This window comes from Bufo gargarizans, chromosome 3 (genome assembly GCF_014858855.1).
Source record: "Bufo gargarizans isolate SCDJY-AF-19 chromosome 3, ASM1485885v1, whole genome shotgun sequence".
NCBI classification, from domain to species: domain Eukaryota; kingdom Metazoa; phylum Chordata; class Amphibia; order Anura; family Bufonidae; genus Bufo; species Bufo gargarizans.
In genome coordinates, this window is record NC_058082.1 from 127822116 (window position 1) to 127842140 (window position 20025).

The window sequence follows — 20025 nt, forward strand, 5'->3', positions numbered from 1 at the left end:
CAACGATCTGTATGATTAGTGCAGGCGTCCTGAAAGATCCTAAGGTACAGTGAAAGGAGATGAAAACTCCGATCACAGGAAAATAAAGGACCTTTGATTATGTCAGTGGGAGGGGCCAGAAACAGGAAGAGAATACTGTTGTGTAAGAGTAGAGGAATGTGATTATTTTTTTTATTAAATTTTTATTTTAATAAAATAGAACATAACAAGGTACATATATAGGTATCTTGGAATGTGATCTTTTAACCCTTAGGATACTAGAGTTTTTTTTTTTTTTTTTCTTCCATCTTTCTGGAGCCCTAACTTTCAAATTTTTCAGTTCACATATCCATAGAAGGGCTTGTTTTTTTACGGGACAAGTTGTACTTTCTAATGTCACCATTTATATAGCATACCATATGGTGAAAAGCAGGGGGGAAAAAAAATCTAAATGGGGTGGATTTAGAAAAAATAAAAACAAAATTCCTCCATTCCTCCAGTTTTATGTATTTTTTTTCCCTACGGCCTTCCCTTTGTGGCAAAACTGACCTGTGTCCTTCATGCTCTGGTTCAGTAAGAGTACAACAAATTTTATTTTATTTTTTTCACATCACCATATTCTGACCCCCTTAACTTTTGTATAATTATGTCTACTGAGCTGTGTGGGGGCTCAATTTTTGCGGGATGATCTTTAGTTTTTAGCGATACCATTTTGGAGTGTTTATATCTATTTGATCACATTTTTCATTATGCCATTCGCCGTATTGGAAAAATATTTTTATATTTTAATAGTACCTTTTCGGACCCAATGATGCCCATGATGTTTATATTTTTTATGTATTAATTTTTTTATTCTAAGGAAAGATGGGTGTTTAAATGTTTATATTTTTATATTATTTTCCTTTTTTTTTTTTTTTTGTAGCATCCTTAGGAGGCTACAATCTCCGACACTTTGTTTTTTATTGAATATTTCTATAAGCCCATAGGGAATATAGAAAACCTTAGATTGCTGATTTCCTATGTTGGCCTGACACCTGCTGGACAACTAAGGAAATGCAGCTCTAATACACTGGGTCTCTTCAGAGAAACCCAGCCTATTAGAATTAATTACTGGCGTCCCCTTTTCGCCGCACGGGGATGCCAGTATTAACCCGGAAGTGCACGCTCCTGGGTTTTTCACCATTTAGATGCAGTGATCACACTTGGTCACGGAATCTAAAGGCTGTAATGTTCGCAATCAGTATTATTGCTGGTCATGGACATTAGCTGCGGGCCTCTGCTGTTTGCAGTGCAGCAGGCGCCATGTTTAATGATCGCACCAGCGCCAAACATGTATGGTGCTGGTAGTGAAAGGGTTACTAATGATAATAGCATGTGTGTACGAGAGATGTATATGTAGAAGGGCTGTGTTTGCTCAGTGTGTATGGCAGCACTGTTTGTACATGCAGCAGTGCTGTGTTTTAAAGTTACTAAACTTGACCCCTACTCTTTATTAAAACTACAGAATAAGGTTTAATAAGTATAAAAAATTTTTTCTAATTTACTGTTGTCTGCACCTAAGAGAATAGGAAATATATGTGGGCCAATGGAGGGGAAATTGATACCCAATTGTCTTTACTGTAGAGAATACTGTGGCCACACTCGCCACCCGGAAAGGGGGGAGGGGGTGTGTTTTTGGCTCAACTGCTCCTGCTTCACTAACCTGTGGCTGTCCGCTTCTGCTGCATTTAGCGCCCATATGGATAGGCTGTTCAGGGAGCACAACATGTCCATGTTATTTGCCCCTGTGCCAAGCAGTTCCTGCTGGGAAGGGGGGAGTAGGGAGTACTGGCCAGTTCTAAGTTTTTTTAGTTCTTTTTTTTTAACTTTAGCCCTCCGCTATACAGCTATTACGTGGGTACGACTGCTCCCTTGAATTCAGTGTCACCAGTGCAATTGTAGGATGCCTTGTCCTGTCAATGGTTACCGACAAAAATTAAATAAATAAAAAAGACTAGAAGAATAGCTCTGAACCACAACTAAATCAGAAATAGTATCACCATTATGAGATGGAGAACATGAATTAAAAAAAAATTAAAGACAGTATGTAGCGAGACACGATGAATGCATTAGCTGATGACGAGAATTTAGGCACATCACATGAGTGAAAGGACGGCAATAAAAACACTAGCATGATTTTTCACCTTCCACACTGATCCCACTTTGTCTGAAATTTTGAAAATGTATTCTTCAAAGATTTTATACTGTAGATTTATGTAAGCCAGGTTCTGAATTTATCATACAGTACGAAGGCTGTGCTCATGGTACCAGTAATGCTGATGTTGAAGGCTGCAATGGCAGTGTAACACACAGGGAGTGCAGGCCACAGAACAGTGCGGATTAGTTACAGACAGATCGTCATTGAAGCCAAGCTACAAGCACACAACAAGAAGGGCACAGGAAAGAGGTTTGATTCCAACAAGAAGGAAAAAAAATCTTAAGAGAGCGGAAAAAGTAGCACAAAGGAAATACCTTAAGATCCCGCCTTTCCAGATGCACTAGCTCTGAACCTCGGATGTCATGACGGATGAAGATTTCTTTGTACTCTCCCAAACTGAGCAGATCCAGCCAAGCTGCAACTTCATCTGTGCCCCATTTTTGAACTAACAAAGTTAAGAGCAAAACCCCCTTAATTTGTACATGCACAAATGCATAACAAGCACAGGTTAGGCCAAAGAGTGGAGAACAGAAATGCAGTGCTAGCAGAGGGAAAAGAGAAAAGGTATCAAACAAGACCTAATGGTTTGATTTCTCGGGCATGCAGGTTAAAATCAACAGTAATTCAAACAAATGTCTGTACAAGGACTGGGTTCGTTGCTTTGCAGCCGTGCTTTCAGCTTCGTCTTTCACTAAAGCGGGTTGTCTACTAATAGTAAACCATCCGTGAAATACAAAGAATTTGCTCTACAGGTTAGGATCAGTGGTGCAAGGTACACATTTGGTCTCATACAAAGTTGCTTCCGGTAGACAGTTCAGACGCATAACATACAAAGCTCTTTATCCATACACAAGTGACAGTATTACTGGCATGAGCAGAGAGAAGGCTTAATACTCAGCAAATAGCCAAACACAGAAGAGAAAGGTCAGCCGAACCAATCCGTTTCTTCAGGACTAGCTGACCATCCTCTGTTAGTCATTATGGATTGTTAAATGGTCATACTCCGGTCCAGCGGGAGATATGTTACTGCCAAGGGAGCCTGGTAGTGGCTTAGTAAAGGGGTTGTCCTATGAAAAATATTCTACAGTTTTTCAACCAGCACCTGTATCAGAATTATTTTATAATTGCAATTAATTAAAAATGTTTTATAGCTACTGAGTTATTTATTTAAATCTATACGTAAGGCACCACCTACCGTTTTCTCTTTTTTCTCATTTCTCTGTCCTGCTCACTAAGGCCTCTTTCACACTTGCGTTGTCCGGATCCGGCGTGTACTCCACTTGCCGGAATTACATGCCGGATCCGGAAAAACGCAAGTGTACTGAAAGCATTTGAAGACGGATCCGTCTTCAAAATGCTTTCAGTGTTACTATGGCACCCAGGACGCTATTAAAGTCCTGGTTGCCATAGTAGGAGCGGGGAGCGGGGAGCAGCATACTTACCATCCGTGCGGCTCCCGGGGCGCTCCAGAATGACGTCAGAGCGCCCCATGCGCATGGATGACGTGTCCATGCGATCACGTGATCCATGCGCTTGGGGCGCCCTGACGTCACTCTGGAGCGCCCCGAGAGCCGCACGGACGGTAAGTATGCTGCTCCCCGCTCCCCACTGCACTTTACCATGGCTGCCAGGACTTTAGCGTCCCGGCAGCCATGGTAACCATTGAGAAAAAGCTAAACGTCGCATCCGGCAATGCGCCGAAACGACGTTTAGCTTAAGGCCGGATCCGGATCAATGCCTTTCAACGGGCATTCATTCCGGATCCGGCCTTGCGGCAAGTGTTCCGGATTTTTGGCCGGAGCAAAAAGCGCAGCATGCTGCGCTATTTGCTGCGGCCAAAAAACGTTCCGTTCCGGAACGGAAGACATCCTGATGCATCCTGAAGGACGGACTGTCCATTCAGAATGCATTAGGAAAATCCTGATCAGTATTCTTCCGGCATAGAGCCCCGACGATGGAACTCTATGCCGGAAGACTATAACGCAGATGTGAAAGAGCCCTAAGGTGGTCGCACATGCTCAGTTTTATCTATCAACTGCCACTAGCTGATGGATCATGTGGGGAACAGGGCTGGTTCTAGCTTTGTTACAAAGAGGTTGTCATGTACTAGAGTACGTAGGATTTTCATTTTTTACATTATTCATGGGATAACCCCTTTAAAAACACAACTTATCACTGAAATAAAGATGAATGCTCAGCCGAGCACATCGTGCATGTTTATGGTGGAGTCTGGAAAAAAGATTGTTCACGCGATTTGTCCTGTTTGACCAGCATGGGGCAATTGATTTCATGCTTAATGGAACTGAGCAGCTTGCAATGTAGGAAAACATATGCAGGATGCAGAAGACAAATAGTTGATTTAAAAAAAATGTATATCTAATTCCAAAAATTATTTTTGCCAAAAATACATATACTGTATTTTAGTTAAAAAAAGCCCCCAAACTGTCCACAGCATTTAAAGCTTTACTTTTAGTAATATAATTCTGACTGGAATGGAAAACCAACTCATAACAGGTATAGATCATAGTGACATTTAAACTTCTAAGATGTCAATAAGTAAGTAAAGCTACAAAACAAAATCAAGCCTTTGGGGGTAGTAGATGGGCCTCAGTGTGCAGTATCAAAGGTTTCTTAATCTAGCCCACAATAAGTTTTTTTTTTAGGGGGACAGGAGGAAAGTCCAACTCTAAGAAGAATATTAACTGGTGAATTCCAGTACTGGACCTCTTTGTCTTATTTCTATGGTTTTGTACTAATTTGGCGATGTTCAAGAAAATTTAGGCTAACACAGAACAGGAAAGGGGTGAATATTATCACAAACAAGACGATTTCTATTAATATATATGACGTAGCTAAGAGAACTTGTGAGATTATAAGATTTATTATATCACATGGATATTAACACAGTATATGTTTTTGCTGACCATGAGACTATAATCGCAGGCTATGAGACTATAATCGCAGGCTATGAGACTATAATCGCAGGCTATGAGACTATAATCGCAGGCTATGAGACTATAATCGCAGGCTATGAGACTATAATCGCAGGCTATGACACTATAATCGCAGGCTATGTGCAATACTCTGAGCAACTACCAATTTCAAAATGCAATAAGTTCTTATACCCGAATTTATCAAGGCATAGCATTTGGGAAGAAGAAAAATGAACAAAAACCTATCACAGTCATAGTTCGTTTTCCACGCCTTGATAAACGTGGCCCTGCAAGGTTTCTAAAAATGGATGCCAAGGACTGAGTAGAATACAATGGAACAGGAAAAACAGGGGAAATGTAAGCCTGCTAACAGAGGGCACATAATTCCTCACTGGGACAGAGCGTGAACCATGGGAAGAGGGGGAGATGCTCTGTTCCAGCGTAGAAGGAGTTTTTAATAAAAGTGGCAATTGTACCTCTTCATGGAAGGCTGGAGGGCTTCTCCACACTTGATCTGATGGAGACAGAAGGGTCTCTTCAACATGACTTGCTGTCCCAGTATGTGCACAGTACACTGCTCATCAGTGGATGAATGCAAAGTTGGGTTAGCAGCTCATCTCCAAAGTTCTAGACCAACACTGGTGGAAATCTGGCCCATCTAAGGCTATGTTTACATCATGTTTTTGCTTAGCAAGAGCCCTGGGAAAGCGCCGAATGTACAGGCTAAGGCTACTTTCACACTAGCGTTCGGGGCTCCGCTTGTGAGTTCCGTTTGAAGGCTCTCACAAGCGGCCCCAAACGCATCCGTACTGCCCTAATGCATTCTGAGTGGATGCGGATCCGCTCAGAATGCATCACTCTGGCAGCGTTTGTCCTCCGCTCGCTCAGCAGGCAGACACCCGAACACTGCTTGCAGCATTCGGGTGTCCGCCTGGCCGTGCGGAGGCAAACTGATCCGTCCAGACTTACAATGTAAGTCAATGGGAACGGATCCGTTTGAAGTTGACACAATATGGCTCAATTTTCAAACGGATCCGTCCCTCGTTGACTTTCAATGTAAAGTCAAAACGGATCCGTTTGCATTATCATGAAAAAAAAAAAATGCGTTTGCATTATAGGTGCGGATCCGTCTGTGCAGATACCAGACGGATCCGCACCTAAATGAAGGTGTGAAAGTAGCCTAAATGTGTCCATGAGGTTACATTAGCGAGAGGGAGGCCAAAAAAAAAAAAGAAAAATTACCCTCTGTATGGCACATATGGTAAAAGGGTTTTATGAGGTCTTTATACTGATGACTTATCCTCTGGATCAGTCATCAGTATCTGATTGGTGAGGGTCCGACACCAGGGACCCCGCTGATCAGTTGTTTGAGAAGGCAGTGGCGCTCGTGGTAGCACAGATGCCTTATTGCAGCTTTTACTAGGCCATGTGATGTCATGTTTATCGATCACATGTCCTAGGAGCAGCTCTTCCCCACTGAAGCGAAGGGCTGAGCGTGATACCAAACACAGCCACTATACCATGTACGGTGCTGTGCTTGGTAAGCTACCGCTAGTGCCTTCATAAACAGATGACTGGCAGAGGTCCAAGGTGTCTGACCCCCACTGATCAGATACTGATCTCGGAGGCCATAAACGTGATGTGAACACAGCCTTAATCTGATATTTTAATATAATAGAATTACATATTCCACTCCGATACTTCACAGAAGGAGGTCATATCCACATTATAGATGTCTGCTCTCTTCTTGAGTGCACCTTACAGGGCAGTACCATATCACCAATAGAAATGCCTGTACAGTACTGAAATACCAAGACTCTGATAACATTAAGTTGTGATTAATTTAGGGATCGGCTCCATTTACCATTATTATGCAAATGAAGTCAATCTTACTGTAAAACACAGTGCACATGGAGTAAAACCAAAGCATGTCACCTGGCACACAGCTAGCTGCAGTGTCGGGATGGTTCAGAGTATCTGAAGACAATCATTTAAGACATCTGTTAATACCGTACGGAGGCATGTGCAGAGACTGGTATAACCAGAGATGCCAGCTTTCACTTACATGACCTCTGTTACAGCTGGCAGCACCAGGACCTGTGTGAATATCTACAGAACACCATTGACGCTATACTGGCATGATGGGACAGGCGTGGGTAGCTGCACATGTAACAGACTGCCGAGGTTTAATTGTGATTGTGTTACACATGTATTCGACATATGCATATGGTAAGGTCTGAGTTTACCACACTTTACAGTGATGAGAAACCATGTGTGTCTCATCAAGGAATGGCGTATAATGGGGAAGATGACATAAACCCAGTGTGCCATCTGCCCCAACACTACCACGACTGGCAGACACATACCAGGCTGAGGGCTGGACTTATGCTTCTGAGCCTTCTCCTTTTTAAACTTTGGCACTATACGAAATACTGTGCTTCTACTGTTCCTTTTTGTATATTCCAGGGGAGGATCCTGTTTCAGTAACAAGAAAATACCGCAGTTAGGACAGTAACATTAGGGCAGATATCACTCATTGCAGTAAAATGACGCATTCTTATGGGTGCTGCAGAAGTGCATGCCATGTACCTCTTCCTCATCTGGCTGTAAGACATAGTATAGCCAGGGGATCTCCGCTAGCTTAGTTAACTCTACTTCCACGTCATGCAGTGCATTGGACAAAAGCTCTTCATGATGAACTTCCAGCTGCTGCAAAACCAAAAGGAAATCACTAAAAAAGTGCAAGAAATGTCAGCCATGTATGAATGAAATCATTTCTATATACTTTATTAAAATATATTCTAAAAACCATAAAATGAATATTTGTAATACACTTTTTTTTTTTTTTTTAACGTTTTCTTTGCAAAATAGGAACATTCAATAATTTATGTCAGACTTTGGTGGAGTGGGTGCAGGCATGAGCACCGGAGTGCTATGCAGAGCTCCTGCCTGTGCGCGCTCTGCTAAAAGCTCTGCATACTGTATCAGTACAGGCTTTTAGCAGAGGGGTGTAAGCGGGTGCAGGCAGGAGCTCTGCATAGCACATTGGTGCTCATGCCTGCACCCACTCCACTAAAGCATGGCACAGCACACTGAATATGCTATGCCAGGCTTTGGTGGAGAGCAGAGCTGGCAAAGACAAGAGCTCCTGCCAATACAACGCTCACTGCGGCCCCGCACTGCAATCCGTACATCCGTCAGTAGTGCACGGATTAAAAAGCGCTATAGGCAATTGAACTTTACATGCCTATTTTGCAAGCAAAGTGTAAAAACGTTTCATGCACAAACTGAAGGCCAGGAGTGCTGCTGCCCAGCTTAAGCCTAGAAGGGAATGCAGAACTGTGACTAAAGAATAACCGCTCAGATTCATCAGTACACATTCCATCATAAAAAATAAAAACTTAGGCCAGCATGCGACTGCTGCAGCCAATCAGTGGCAACAGCAGTCACATGATGTGTCACTGGTATCATGGTTTCTACTGCTGAGTGGTGAGGTCAGTAGTTTGGCATCTGACCGCTAAAGCCACCTGTAAGCGGAGGGGACTGGAAAGCGCATGCACTGGATCGGCAGCTTTCTAGAGAGGCATCTTGGACTGTATCATTTGGTTTAAACCTGCACTGGAGATCTGCTTTCCTATAACAAAGTGTACGACAAGGAGCTGCACAGAATTCAAGCCTCCTGAAGCAATAGGCAGACAAAAGTTGTGGCTGCAAGTGCACCGGGATTTTTTTTTTTTTTTCAAGTAAACGATTGCTTACTTTGTAAGAACTGCAGTAAAGGGGTTGTGCAGTGGCCTAATATTGATGACCTATCCTCATTATGGGTCATCAATATCAGATCGTCAGGGGTCCAGCTCCTGGCACCCCCTGCCTATCAGCTGTTTGAAGGGGTCGCGGCACTCGTTCAAGATCATTTGTAGTATCAGCAGATTCAAGTCAATAGGACAAGCAATTGCAATTACACTGCATCGTTGCTGCATGCAGGTAACTTTGAAGAAGTGACGCTCCCAAACAGCTGATCTGCAAGGAACTGGGAGTCGAACCCCCGCCTATCTGATATTGATGACCGATCCTGAGGATAGGTCATCAATATTAAGCCACTAGACAACCCCTTTAAGTATTGAGTACATCAAGGTCTTACCAGTGGTACTCTCCCAACCAAGAGAGATTCTGTCTCGTTGTGCAGGGCCTTCACATTCACCGCTACCTCTATGGCAGTGTTCCTGGTGAGATTCTACAATTAGAAAACAATATTACTCTTTTATGGAACTTCTGGAAACAAAGGTCAAACATGACTCCTTTTATAAGGAGATGGGGCAGCTTTGGGGCACCTTACATTGCGCAGATCCCCTCAGATGGAATTACTGGAGGATCTGTGCAGGAATTGTTCCCTTTTCCAGCAGTGGCCAAATGGTCAGCTATTCCTCCTGACCTCTCCTATACACATGTATGCTCGGCTTAGCTAAGCATGCATGTGTACTCATTGGGGACAATAGAATAAGCCACTACCAGACACCTTTTACAAAGACTATTTTTCATGAGAACAAAGCCAAATCCAACTCCCCAATCCCGCTTCCCCAATTCCTGAATGGGAAAATTTGGGGAACCCCTATACTCATTAGGCTGATTTGGCTCATATTCATCTAAATGATGCAAAAACCTCCAAAGTAGTTTTGGGATTTGTTTTTAGCAGGGTCTGTACGATGAGCTGTGGGAGCTCATGGTGTAACCTGGCAGGCCATGGTAATGAATAAAAATTCGAAAGGGACATTGATGGATTGTCCCTATGGAATATTTGAATTTTACAGCGTTTCTGGACTGGAAATGTAAACTGCAATGTGTTATCCCGGCCTTTGTCAGTGGTTATCCCTGATCACTGGCTGATAAAAGGAAAATTCCACACGGACAATGACACAATATCCGATGGGACACATAGGAATAGCACAGGTTCGGGACTGTGGGCTATGGGAGTTTTACACAAAATAGACCCATCACCTCCTTCCACGAGCTCTACCGACCTACCTCAGGAAACCTGGGATTGGCTTTATTTAGTGCATGTGAGCAGGCGTTCACTGCATGTGCCAACTCCTGCTCCAGCAAACCATGTGTTTTCGCAGCTTCACATATTCTGTGGAGAAAAAAAAATGTATAATGTATTTAGCTAGGATGATGATCAAATGTATAAATGGATGGGATTTATCGTTCTTGCTCAATTAGTGCCAAAAAAATGCCATATATGCTTTGCACCACATGTATTTTAGATACTTTAAGATGCTTTTTGAGACTTGTCCACCAAGGGGGCAAAGCTGGGTGGAAATGGATGTGGCTTTATATAAAAGGGTGTGGAACTTTTTTTTGGAGTAACCTAAGCCAACATATAAGCGGTGTTACGTTAGACTAGACCAAGGATCAGCAACCTTCAGCACTCCAGCTGTGGCAAAACTATGACTCCCTGCATGCACAGATGCTTGGCTATAGAAGTGAATGGAGCATGTTGGGAGTTGTAGTTTCACCACAGCGGGAGTGCTGGAGGTTGCTGAGCCCTAGGCATCTAAAGATGCATCAGATTTATCATCCAGCTTTAACGACTGTGATCCAAAATCTGGAACAGTTTAAGATGTCTAAGGCGGAGATTTATCAAGACTGGTGCTTTCTGCGGCAGTCCGTGTGCTTACACAGAAATCTACAGCAGCTCAGCGCTGCCTGCCGTGGATTTCTGGCTTCATTTGTGCCAAAAAACTGGAGTAGAAGAAAATTAATTTGTTGCAGCGGCTGGCCACACTCCCTTCCTACCTACCTCGCCATTAACGCCACTTTTCTGGCGCAAACAAAATGATAAATCTCCCCCTATGCGTGCACAGTCTTCATTTTGGACCATATTAGTAAAATATAAATATATACACACACACACACATATCTAGTGCAGTGGAAATGAGGACAGCTTAATGTGTCTTAGCGGATTAGCCTCTTTTAATGCTGAAGGGGTGAAATCCACTACAGGATCTACTTAATTAAGCTACAGTGTTTGGTCAGTTAGTAAATTCCTGTATAACTGAGTGGGACGCTGTGACACCGGACAATTGTTTGTCACTCAACGTTCCTTACCCAATTCTGCCACAATACACTGGTGTATAAGTAGGCAGATGTGCCGTTCAGATTTCTAGAAAAGATGATGTGGGATGGGAAGGGTGTATCCAGGGGCGTAGCAATAGGGGGTGCTTTGAGGCCCGAATTCAGTATTATACAATGACATAATATGCAGTAACATTCTAGAAAACTGACGGAGCGGCTGATGGGCCTCGTCTGAAAGCGCGATCTTGACTAGCCACAGGAGTGGGGGTTAGAAAGAAGTTGCTAAGAATTTGCTGGGGGTGGGGTGCATTTAAAAAATTTCTATGGGGCCCGGTCAAGTTTTCCCTTGAATGTGGCGTTAAATAAAATAAATAATAAAAAATTAATAATACTTTTATTCCTTTAAGGATACTGAAACAAGCAAAAGAAATAGTGGAAACTAATTCACTAAAATAGATGAGACTGTTGAAATTATAATAGTATTACAGAGAAATCAGTTGTATTTGGCACACTAGAAAAAAAAGGTAGCTAGTGTTAATTATAAGGCAATACCTATGCTGTCCACAAGATGTCCTCACTGTCTTACAGATAGAGTATCTAGCTGCGATAGCTGTGTTATTTCACATAGAAACGGCAATTATAGGATATAAAACTAATCAGATGTAAGCAGGGACATTCAGCCAAACATACAATAGAGACTATAATTTATACTAGGGGTTGTCTATTTTAAAATTCTATGGTCAGATAAATTCGAGATAATGGGATAGTAAAACTGCTTGTAAATCGGGTGACAAGTGCTGGATTTACAGGTCTATGGGGGCCCATTTGGAAAGGATTTCTAAATGATGGAGATCAGGAACAGACAGTATCAATTGATCTTCAGAATGGCTGGCCAAGAGTTAATTATCTAAGAGAACTTATGGAATATAAACATTTTTGAATATGCCATTAGGAATTGTAGCGTCTAAGCATAACTAAAAACTAACCCTCCTGAATGGGGAATACAGCTTAGGTTACGTTCACATCTACGGCAGCGGACCACCATGCCAGACCTGTACAGTATACCTTCGGATCCCCATTCACTATAATGGGGTCCTGCGGTGATGCGATTGTTTTCCTGCATAAATGCCGTGTTTTGGCCGGACAAAGACTGTTGCGTGCAATGGCTTTTGTCCGGCCAATAGTCGGCCTTTATGCCGGACAAGGCTACTAGATTTAGAAAAACCACTGTGAACGTACTGTAACTGAACGTACTGTAACTGGGAGGACAGAATCCAGCCCAGGCACAGGGCAGATATGAACACATTTGGAGAACTGGGAGGCACCTGAGGATTGAATCTACCTTGAAATGAGTTCCTCCGCCGCCTGTGAGCAGAGGGTAATCAGTGCAACCTCTTCTTCTGAAGCCAAGTCCACCGCTTGTGGGGAGTACAGGTGGGGGCGGAGGGCCAGCTTGCAGGAGTCATACTTCTGCTTATCCTCCCAGGACTTTAGGGTATTTTCGAAAGCCTATTCAGAGAGAACACAGGTCAACACTTTGGAGAGTCACATACTGCACTGATTCCAGTAGGATCTGCATCGCTGGAACGGTTTCTGTTTGGATGTAAAACCGTCAATGATCTGCATCATATGTTTTCATATCTCATGAGAAGTGTCTCCCCCTGGCAGGTCATGACTGGCAGCTGCGGGCAGCTGGCCTGTTGTCTATGCATGCAGCAATGCCCAATACATTATTAAAATGGCAAACCAGAATTTCCCCTGAAGTGTGACTGTCATATCAGCTAGCAGGTGAGACAGCGCTACTGCCCCCATGTTGTAGTGGTCAGTGGGGGCCATAGCATCCAGACCCGCGCCAATCAAAACTTTTGACATATCACTATGACATTACATAAGTCACAGTGCCACATACTTTATATCTGACGCACTTGAGCAACATAATGAACAGATAAGTAGCATGTGTTGCCCCATAAGGTTACCATGTATAGGTAGTAACTGTGGTCCATAAAACAGTCTGTCATCTCTCCTGGCTTCTCACTGTAGATACTGCATGTTAAAGGGGTTGTCTAGCCTAGGAGCCGAAGACCCATGTGATCCTGACATATACAGTGGCGGAAATAATTATTTGACCCCTCACTGATTTTGTAAGTTTGTCCAATGACAAAGAAATGAAAAGTCTCAGAACAGTATCATTTCAATGGTAGGTTTATTGTAACAGTGGCAGATAGCACATCAAAAGGAAAATCGAAAAAATAACTTTAAATAAAAGATAGCAACTGATTTGCATTTCATTGAGTGAAATAAGTATTTGAACCCCTACCAACCATTAAGAGTTCTGGCTCCCACAGAGTGGTTAGACACTTCTACTCAATTAGTCACCCTCATTAAGGACACCTGTCTTAACTAGTCACCTGTATAAAAGACACCTGTCCACAGAATCAATCAATCAAGCAGACTCCAAACTCTCCAACATGGGAAAGACCAAAGAGCTGTCCAAGGATGTCAGAGACAAAATTGTAGACCTGCACAAGGCTGGAATGGGCTACAAAACCATTAGCAAGAAGCTGGGAGAGAAGGTGACAACTGTTGGTGCGATTGTTCGAAAATGGAAGGAGCACAAAATGACCATCAATCGACCTCGCTCTGGGGCTCCACGCAAGATCTCACCTCGTGGGGTGTCAATGGTTCTGAGAAAGGTGAAAAAGCATCCTAGAACTACACGGGAGGAGTTAATGACCTCAAATTAGCAGGGACCACAGTCGCCAAGAAAACCATTGGAAACACATTACACCGCAATGGATTAAAATCCTGCAGGGCTCGCAAGGTCCCCCTGCTCAGGAAGGCACATGTGCAGGCCCGTCTGAAGTTTGCCAATGAACACCTGAATGATTCAGAGAGTGACTGGGAGAAGGTGCTGTGGTCTGATGAGACCAAAATAGAGCTCTTTGGCATTAACTCAACTCGCTGTGTTTGGAGGAAGAAAAATGCTGCCTATGACCCCCAAAACACCGTCCCCACCGTCAAGCATGGGGGTGGAAACATTTTGCTTTGGGGGTGTTTTTCTGCTAAGGGCACAGGACAACTTATTCGCATAAACGGGAAAATGGACGGAGCCATGTATCGTGAAATCCTGAGCGACAACCTCCTTCCCTCTGCCAGGAAACTGAAAATGGGTCGTGGATGGGTGTTCCAGCACGACAATGACCCAAAACATACAGCAAAGGCAACAAAGGAGTGGCTCAAGAAGAAGCACATTAAGGTCATGGAGTGGCCTAGTCAGTCTCCGGACCTTAATCCAATCGAAAACCTATGGAGGGAGCTCAAGCTCAGAGTTGCACAGAGACAGCCTCGAAACCTTAGGGATTTAGAGATGATCTGCAAAGAGGAGTGGACCAACATTCCTCCTAAAATGTGCGCAAACTTGGTCATCAATTACAAGAAACGTTTGACCTCTGTGCTTGCAAACAAGGGTTTTTCCACCAAGTATTAAGTCTTTTTTTGTTAGAGGGTTCAAATACTTATTTCACTCAATGAAATGCAAATCAGTTGCTATCTTTTATTTAAAGTTATTTTTTCGATTTTCCTTTTGATGTGCTATCTGCCACTGTTACAATAAACCTACCATTGAAATGATACTGTTCTGAGACTTTTCATTTCTTTGTCATTGGACAAACTTACAAAATCAGTGAGGGGTCAAATAATTATTTCCTCCACTGTAGCTCAAATTGTCTGCGGTCTAGCAAGCAGGGATCGCAGGCAGCCAGGAACAGGCAGTGGCACAGGACCAGAACAGGAGAGTGTTAGAGCCATAAGGGTTGTCAGCAACTTTTTGGGATATTTTGGAATAAGCGGCTAAAAGGAGGACCACCAAATATAATACATAAACGGACCTTTTAAAGGGAACCTGTCACCGGGATTTTGTGTATAGAGCTGAGGACATGGGCTGCTAGATGGCCGCCAGCACATCCGCAATACCTAGTCCCCATAGCTCTGTGTGCTTTTATTGTGTTAAAAAAAAAAAAAAAAAAACGATTTGATACATATGCAAATTAACCTGGGATGAGCCCTGTAAGTGAGAGGAGTCAGGGACAGGACACATATCAGGTGAATTTGCATATGTATCAAATCTTTTTTTAACACAATAAAAGCACACAGAGCTATGAGGACTGGGTATTGTGGATGTGCTAGCGGCCATCTAGCAACCCATGTCCTCAGCTCTATACACAAAATCCCGGTGACAGGTTCCCTTTAAAGAATATCTGTCAGCAGCTTTGTAACTATGAAACTGGCTGACCTGTTCCATGTGCACTTGGCAGCTGAAGCCATCTGTGTTGGTCCCATGTTCATATGTGCCTGCATGGCTGAGAAAAATGAAGTCTTAATATGTCAATGAGCCTCTAGGAGCAACGGGGGCGTTGCCATTACACCTAGAGGCTCTGCTCTCTGCAACTACTGTGCTCTCTCCACTGTGACCGTGCCAGGGCATCTGGATCCATGTGAGGTACAGGGCATGTTCTCACTTTGTTAGAAAGAGGTTGTCATGTCCTATATGATGTCTGATTTTCATTTTTTTTACATTAATCATAGGATAACCATTGGTCTAGTTCTCTTGTTATAGGACCTGCATATATTCCAAATAACAACCTGTACCACTTGTACCAAACAACCCTGGCATAAAATGAGGGGCATGTGCTGGCAGCCCGCAGCTTCAATATACTTCCTCCTCCAGGCATGCTACATCATGACACAGGTGCAATGCGATCAGCCAGAATCATTGTACGAGAGACGTTGGGACTGAGGGGTCTTTTCAAAATCCAACCTCAAAAAGACTAACACATTTTATGTCCTATGGGGAAGTAATGTACGAAAGAACAGTCAGTAGCTCTGAGCTGCTACAGCCTCATATTTACACCACCATCAATCACACACAACGCTATCTTATACATTTCCCTCAATAAACGTAAAGAGATTGTCGGTTCTGCAGACGACGACAGCAGACGTCACCGCACTGAACACATTGTGACAGGTGTCATTGCTCAGGAGTCTCGAACAGCACAGAAGGAAAATAATGTATCACATTGATTGATGGCAGCGCTGCAAAACTCATCGACTGGAACAGCACAGAGGAAAGTGGACTCCAAATTCTACAAAGTAGCCTAACCGATGAATCAGGAAGCAAAAACCGGGCTGTGCACGGCAGACCTATCACCAAGGTTTTTTAACTAATTAAAACTAGATACTGATAAATATTCTGTGTTTTCATTTTCTAATTGTAGGTTTTTGTATTCTACAGTATATTCTGTACATGATTATGGGGGCGGCCATCTTGCCTAAGCTGCTACTAGCGGCATTCTGAGATAGGGCCCACAGGAACCTGCAGTCTGAAGATGTTCATTGACTTCCATGGGACAGCATTCTAAGTATGCTTTGTGACCTCTGTGGATACGGCGATATCTATACGCAGATATACACTTTGTTATCTTGCCTGTGATGATAAAGAGATGACTGCTGAATAGTAGACCTGTAGAGAACAAGTGTGTCAGGAGTGTCTACCAGTATCTGTCTATGGTGAGGATCACCGGTTAGAAAGAAAACTGCAGGATTTTAGTATTTTTTATTTTTTTTATATACATAGTATTAAAGGGTTTGTCTAAGTTATTTCCATTGATCGCCTATCCTCAGGATAGGTCATCAATATCAGATTGGCGCAGGTCCAATACCGATCAGCTGTTTGAAGAGAAGATGCGCGCCGCACCAGCGCTGCCTCCTCTTCATTGTTTACGTCATTTTAATGGGACGGCTCATTCCTATACAAGTGTATAGGAGGGAGACAACTTGGACAACCCCTTAAAGTAAAAAAATATGATGCAGAGGCGAGAATAAAGGGCGTGATGTCTAGCCTTCCTAATCACAGATGGGTGTTACCATAACGGTGCTCCAAGCCTTCTACCCACCCCTTGGTCCTCAAAAGAGCAGTAGAAAAAGCAGATATCTCAGAAATGCTTTTATGTAACAAAGACAACTAATGTAATAATTATAATGTGCCTATGCATGCACAACACGAAAAAGGTGAGCGTAACTGATTATATTTATTCTGTCAGTCATCCACAACGAAACTATCACCCTATGAGAGCCTGTCCCTTTTCTTCCACAATTAGTGTAAAAGATGAGGCTGATCATGTCATTCGGGTGGCATAGAAACTCATACTCCATGTGCAGCAGATCGTGATGCATAAACGACAATCTGCGGCGCCGGAACAATGGTTTTCTATGGAGACCAGTGGTTACTGTATCAATTGTTTCTCCCAGCATGTAAATGCGGCCCTCATCTCCGATGATTTGACAGTAACCGTCAGGGTCTGTTTCGTTCCCAATAATCTGACAGCTCATTGGTCCGTGTAAAAGGAATCAGACTTTTGTATTTCAATGTAAAAATTGGTGAGCACTTGGATTACACTGTGACATATATAGTCATTGGGATGTATGGAACTGATGCAGTCATTTTTGTTGCCATATTGATACAGGACGCCCACCACACACAGCACAAGCTGCATCCCCTCCTAGGCCAGAAGACAAAGGAAGAGCCATTTGTCACAGCAAGGATATCAGCCTGTTCCAGAAATCTATTCTTGCATTAATGATGTGACTTAATCATCAGAATAAGTCAAAAAATTGCTTAATTATTTAGAATGAAAAATGGTAAAAAGACATAAAAAGATGAGAAATGGTAATTAAATGGATATTCCTCAGTGAAGGCTAATGACAGATTTAATAAGTAATACTAATCGGACTTACTCTGTCTCTGGTTAACATCTGAGCCCTGTTTTTGTGAACAATTTTTATCACCCCAGGAGGCTGGATCCAAGCTTCCCCATCAACTTGTACAGGAACCCCCTCTTCTCCGAGGATTGTGATCTTCACAGATCGACACTGGAAAGGAAAAAATACAAAAGAGTAAGATGCAGGAGCACAGGTGGAGAACGCCCATCTAAGTGAGGTTTTACGCAGGAAGTAATGTAGCAAGACATGCCCTTGAAAAGGGGTTGTTCACCTTCGGGGCCTTTCAGCCAAACCCCCCCACCATCATGTCATTGGACCTGCTGAGGGAAGCATACTTACCTGCTTACGCGACGCTGCACTCTAGGTCCATTCATCAACATATGGTTTGACGGGGGGTCATGTGTGCCGCTGCAGAAACGTAACCTTCATGCGTCACATCAATGGGCCACGTGAAGCATGGGAATGCGTCACTGCTGTGGCCAGTCATTGGATGCAGAGACACACATGATCCCTAACAGGACTAAAGTGTGGAACCTGGCAGCAGGGTGCAAGTATGCTTCCCTTCCACAAGTCCGTGGAGGGCAAGGGGGAGGAATTGCCCCCCGCCAAGAAAAAGCAGACAACCCCTTTATCCTTTCAAATCTGTAGAAAGTTTAGTATGGAAATCCTGACATCCATATTAACACATAAATTACTCTTACCTGAGCTATTCTATGATGCTGAAGCTTGATCACCCTGGAAACTGCCATCTGCATGCTCCCAAATACTGCCACCACCTCCAGGATTTTATCATCAAAAGAAGGCGCACCAAATATCTGGGGTGAGCAAATAACACCAAGGTATGTCAGTACATATACTTTTAACAGTCACCTAAGAAATCAAAGATATTTAGTCAGTTGATGCCATCCTCAATCTAGAGAGCTTTATGTCCGTTCTGATTACTCACAGTGAACATTAGGGGGCAGTGTTGAAAGGTTAACCATGAAAACACACAAAAACCCTCGTCCCTTTAATTAGACTGGGGGTAGTAATGACTTAAACAACATTCACTGAAATTATAGATTTCCAATTAAAATGCTTACTCAATATAGAAGCAACATAAGTGGTTTTCTGTAAATCTAACACAGTAGAAGCTATCAAGGACGGTCCATATCACGGTGCTTGGTAATTAGGCTTTACAATAACTTGATGTATATATCCTTTGAATATGAACATTATTAATAAATGTTTAAAAGGAAATCCAAAATCTGAAGTACGTAACAGCGTGCATTTGTATTGTAACTCTGCTATATTGCCATAGACTGCTAATATACTGTACGTCTTCTATTAGGCTATATTCACCCTGCTGTATACAATGAGAGAGCTCATGGCATATACGTCAAACAAATCCATAGACCCTATTAACATGATAGAGGCCAGAAAAGTGTGCTTTTGTCTTTCGTCAGGCTGTTATGTTGTTCTACCTTTTTTCTGCTGAATGGAATAGTGCAGCCTGCTGTGCTACTCTATGTACAGGCGTCCTGCAATAAACCTACGCCGCGCAGCGCTGTGTGGCTACGTATCGGAAGTATACAGGTGAAACGCCAAAAATTAGAATATCGTGCAAAGTTCATTTATTTCAGTAATTCAACTTAAGAGGTGAAGCTAACATATGAGATAGACTCATTACAAAGCGAGATATTTCAAGCCTTGATCTGTTATAATTTGGATGAATATGGCTTACAGCTAATGAAACCCCACAGTCTCAATCTAAGGTGCCCTCTGCTCAGGGGGTATGGACTAATTAGCTGACTAAAGTGTGACACTTTAAGCCTAAAATATTGAACCTTTTCACAAAATTCTAATTTTAAGCTGTATTAATGCAATTGCTTTTAATTTGCATTACTGAAATAAGTGGACTTTTACACGATATTCAAATTTTTGGCGTTTCACCTGTATTTTGGGAAATCTGCCTGCCTTATACACTGCAAACGCAATGTGAAATGCCCCTTAAAGATAAGTCACCAGTTACTGTACACCATGTGAATATTGAAAAGGGTTTTAAATCTGGCTAAGAAGGCACAGATG

General features: G+C 42.8%; 1 protein-coding gene across 5 annotated transcripts in view; it reads right to left on the minus strand.

Moving 5' to 3' along the window:
- DGKH (diacylglycerol kinase eta) overlaps positions 1-20025 on the minus strand; it is a 215421-nt gene that overhangs the window by 13656 nt on the left and 181740 nt on the right. For 4 of the 5 annotated variants that reach the window (XM_044286089.1, XM_044286090.1, XM_044286092.1 and 1 more), the window contains 7 exons: positions 18660-18773; positions 17974-18108; positions 12524-12690; positions 10132-10237; positions 9251-9343; positions 7699-7818; positions 7476-7584 (listed from right to left, as the gene is read on the minus strand). In XM_044286089.1, coding sequence (XP_044142024.1) covers positions 7476-7584; positions 7699-7818; positions 9251-9343; positions 10132-10237; positions 12524-12690; positions 17974-18108; positions 18660-18773 — 844 coding nt within the window. Of the gene's footprint in view, positions 1-2490; positions 2622-7475; positions 7585-7698; positions 7819-9250; positions 9344-10131; positions 10238-12523; positions 12691-17973; positions 18109-18659; positions 18774-20025 lie in introns of all 5 variants that reach the window. The other variant, XM_044286093.1, reaches the window with a different exon arrangement.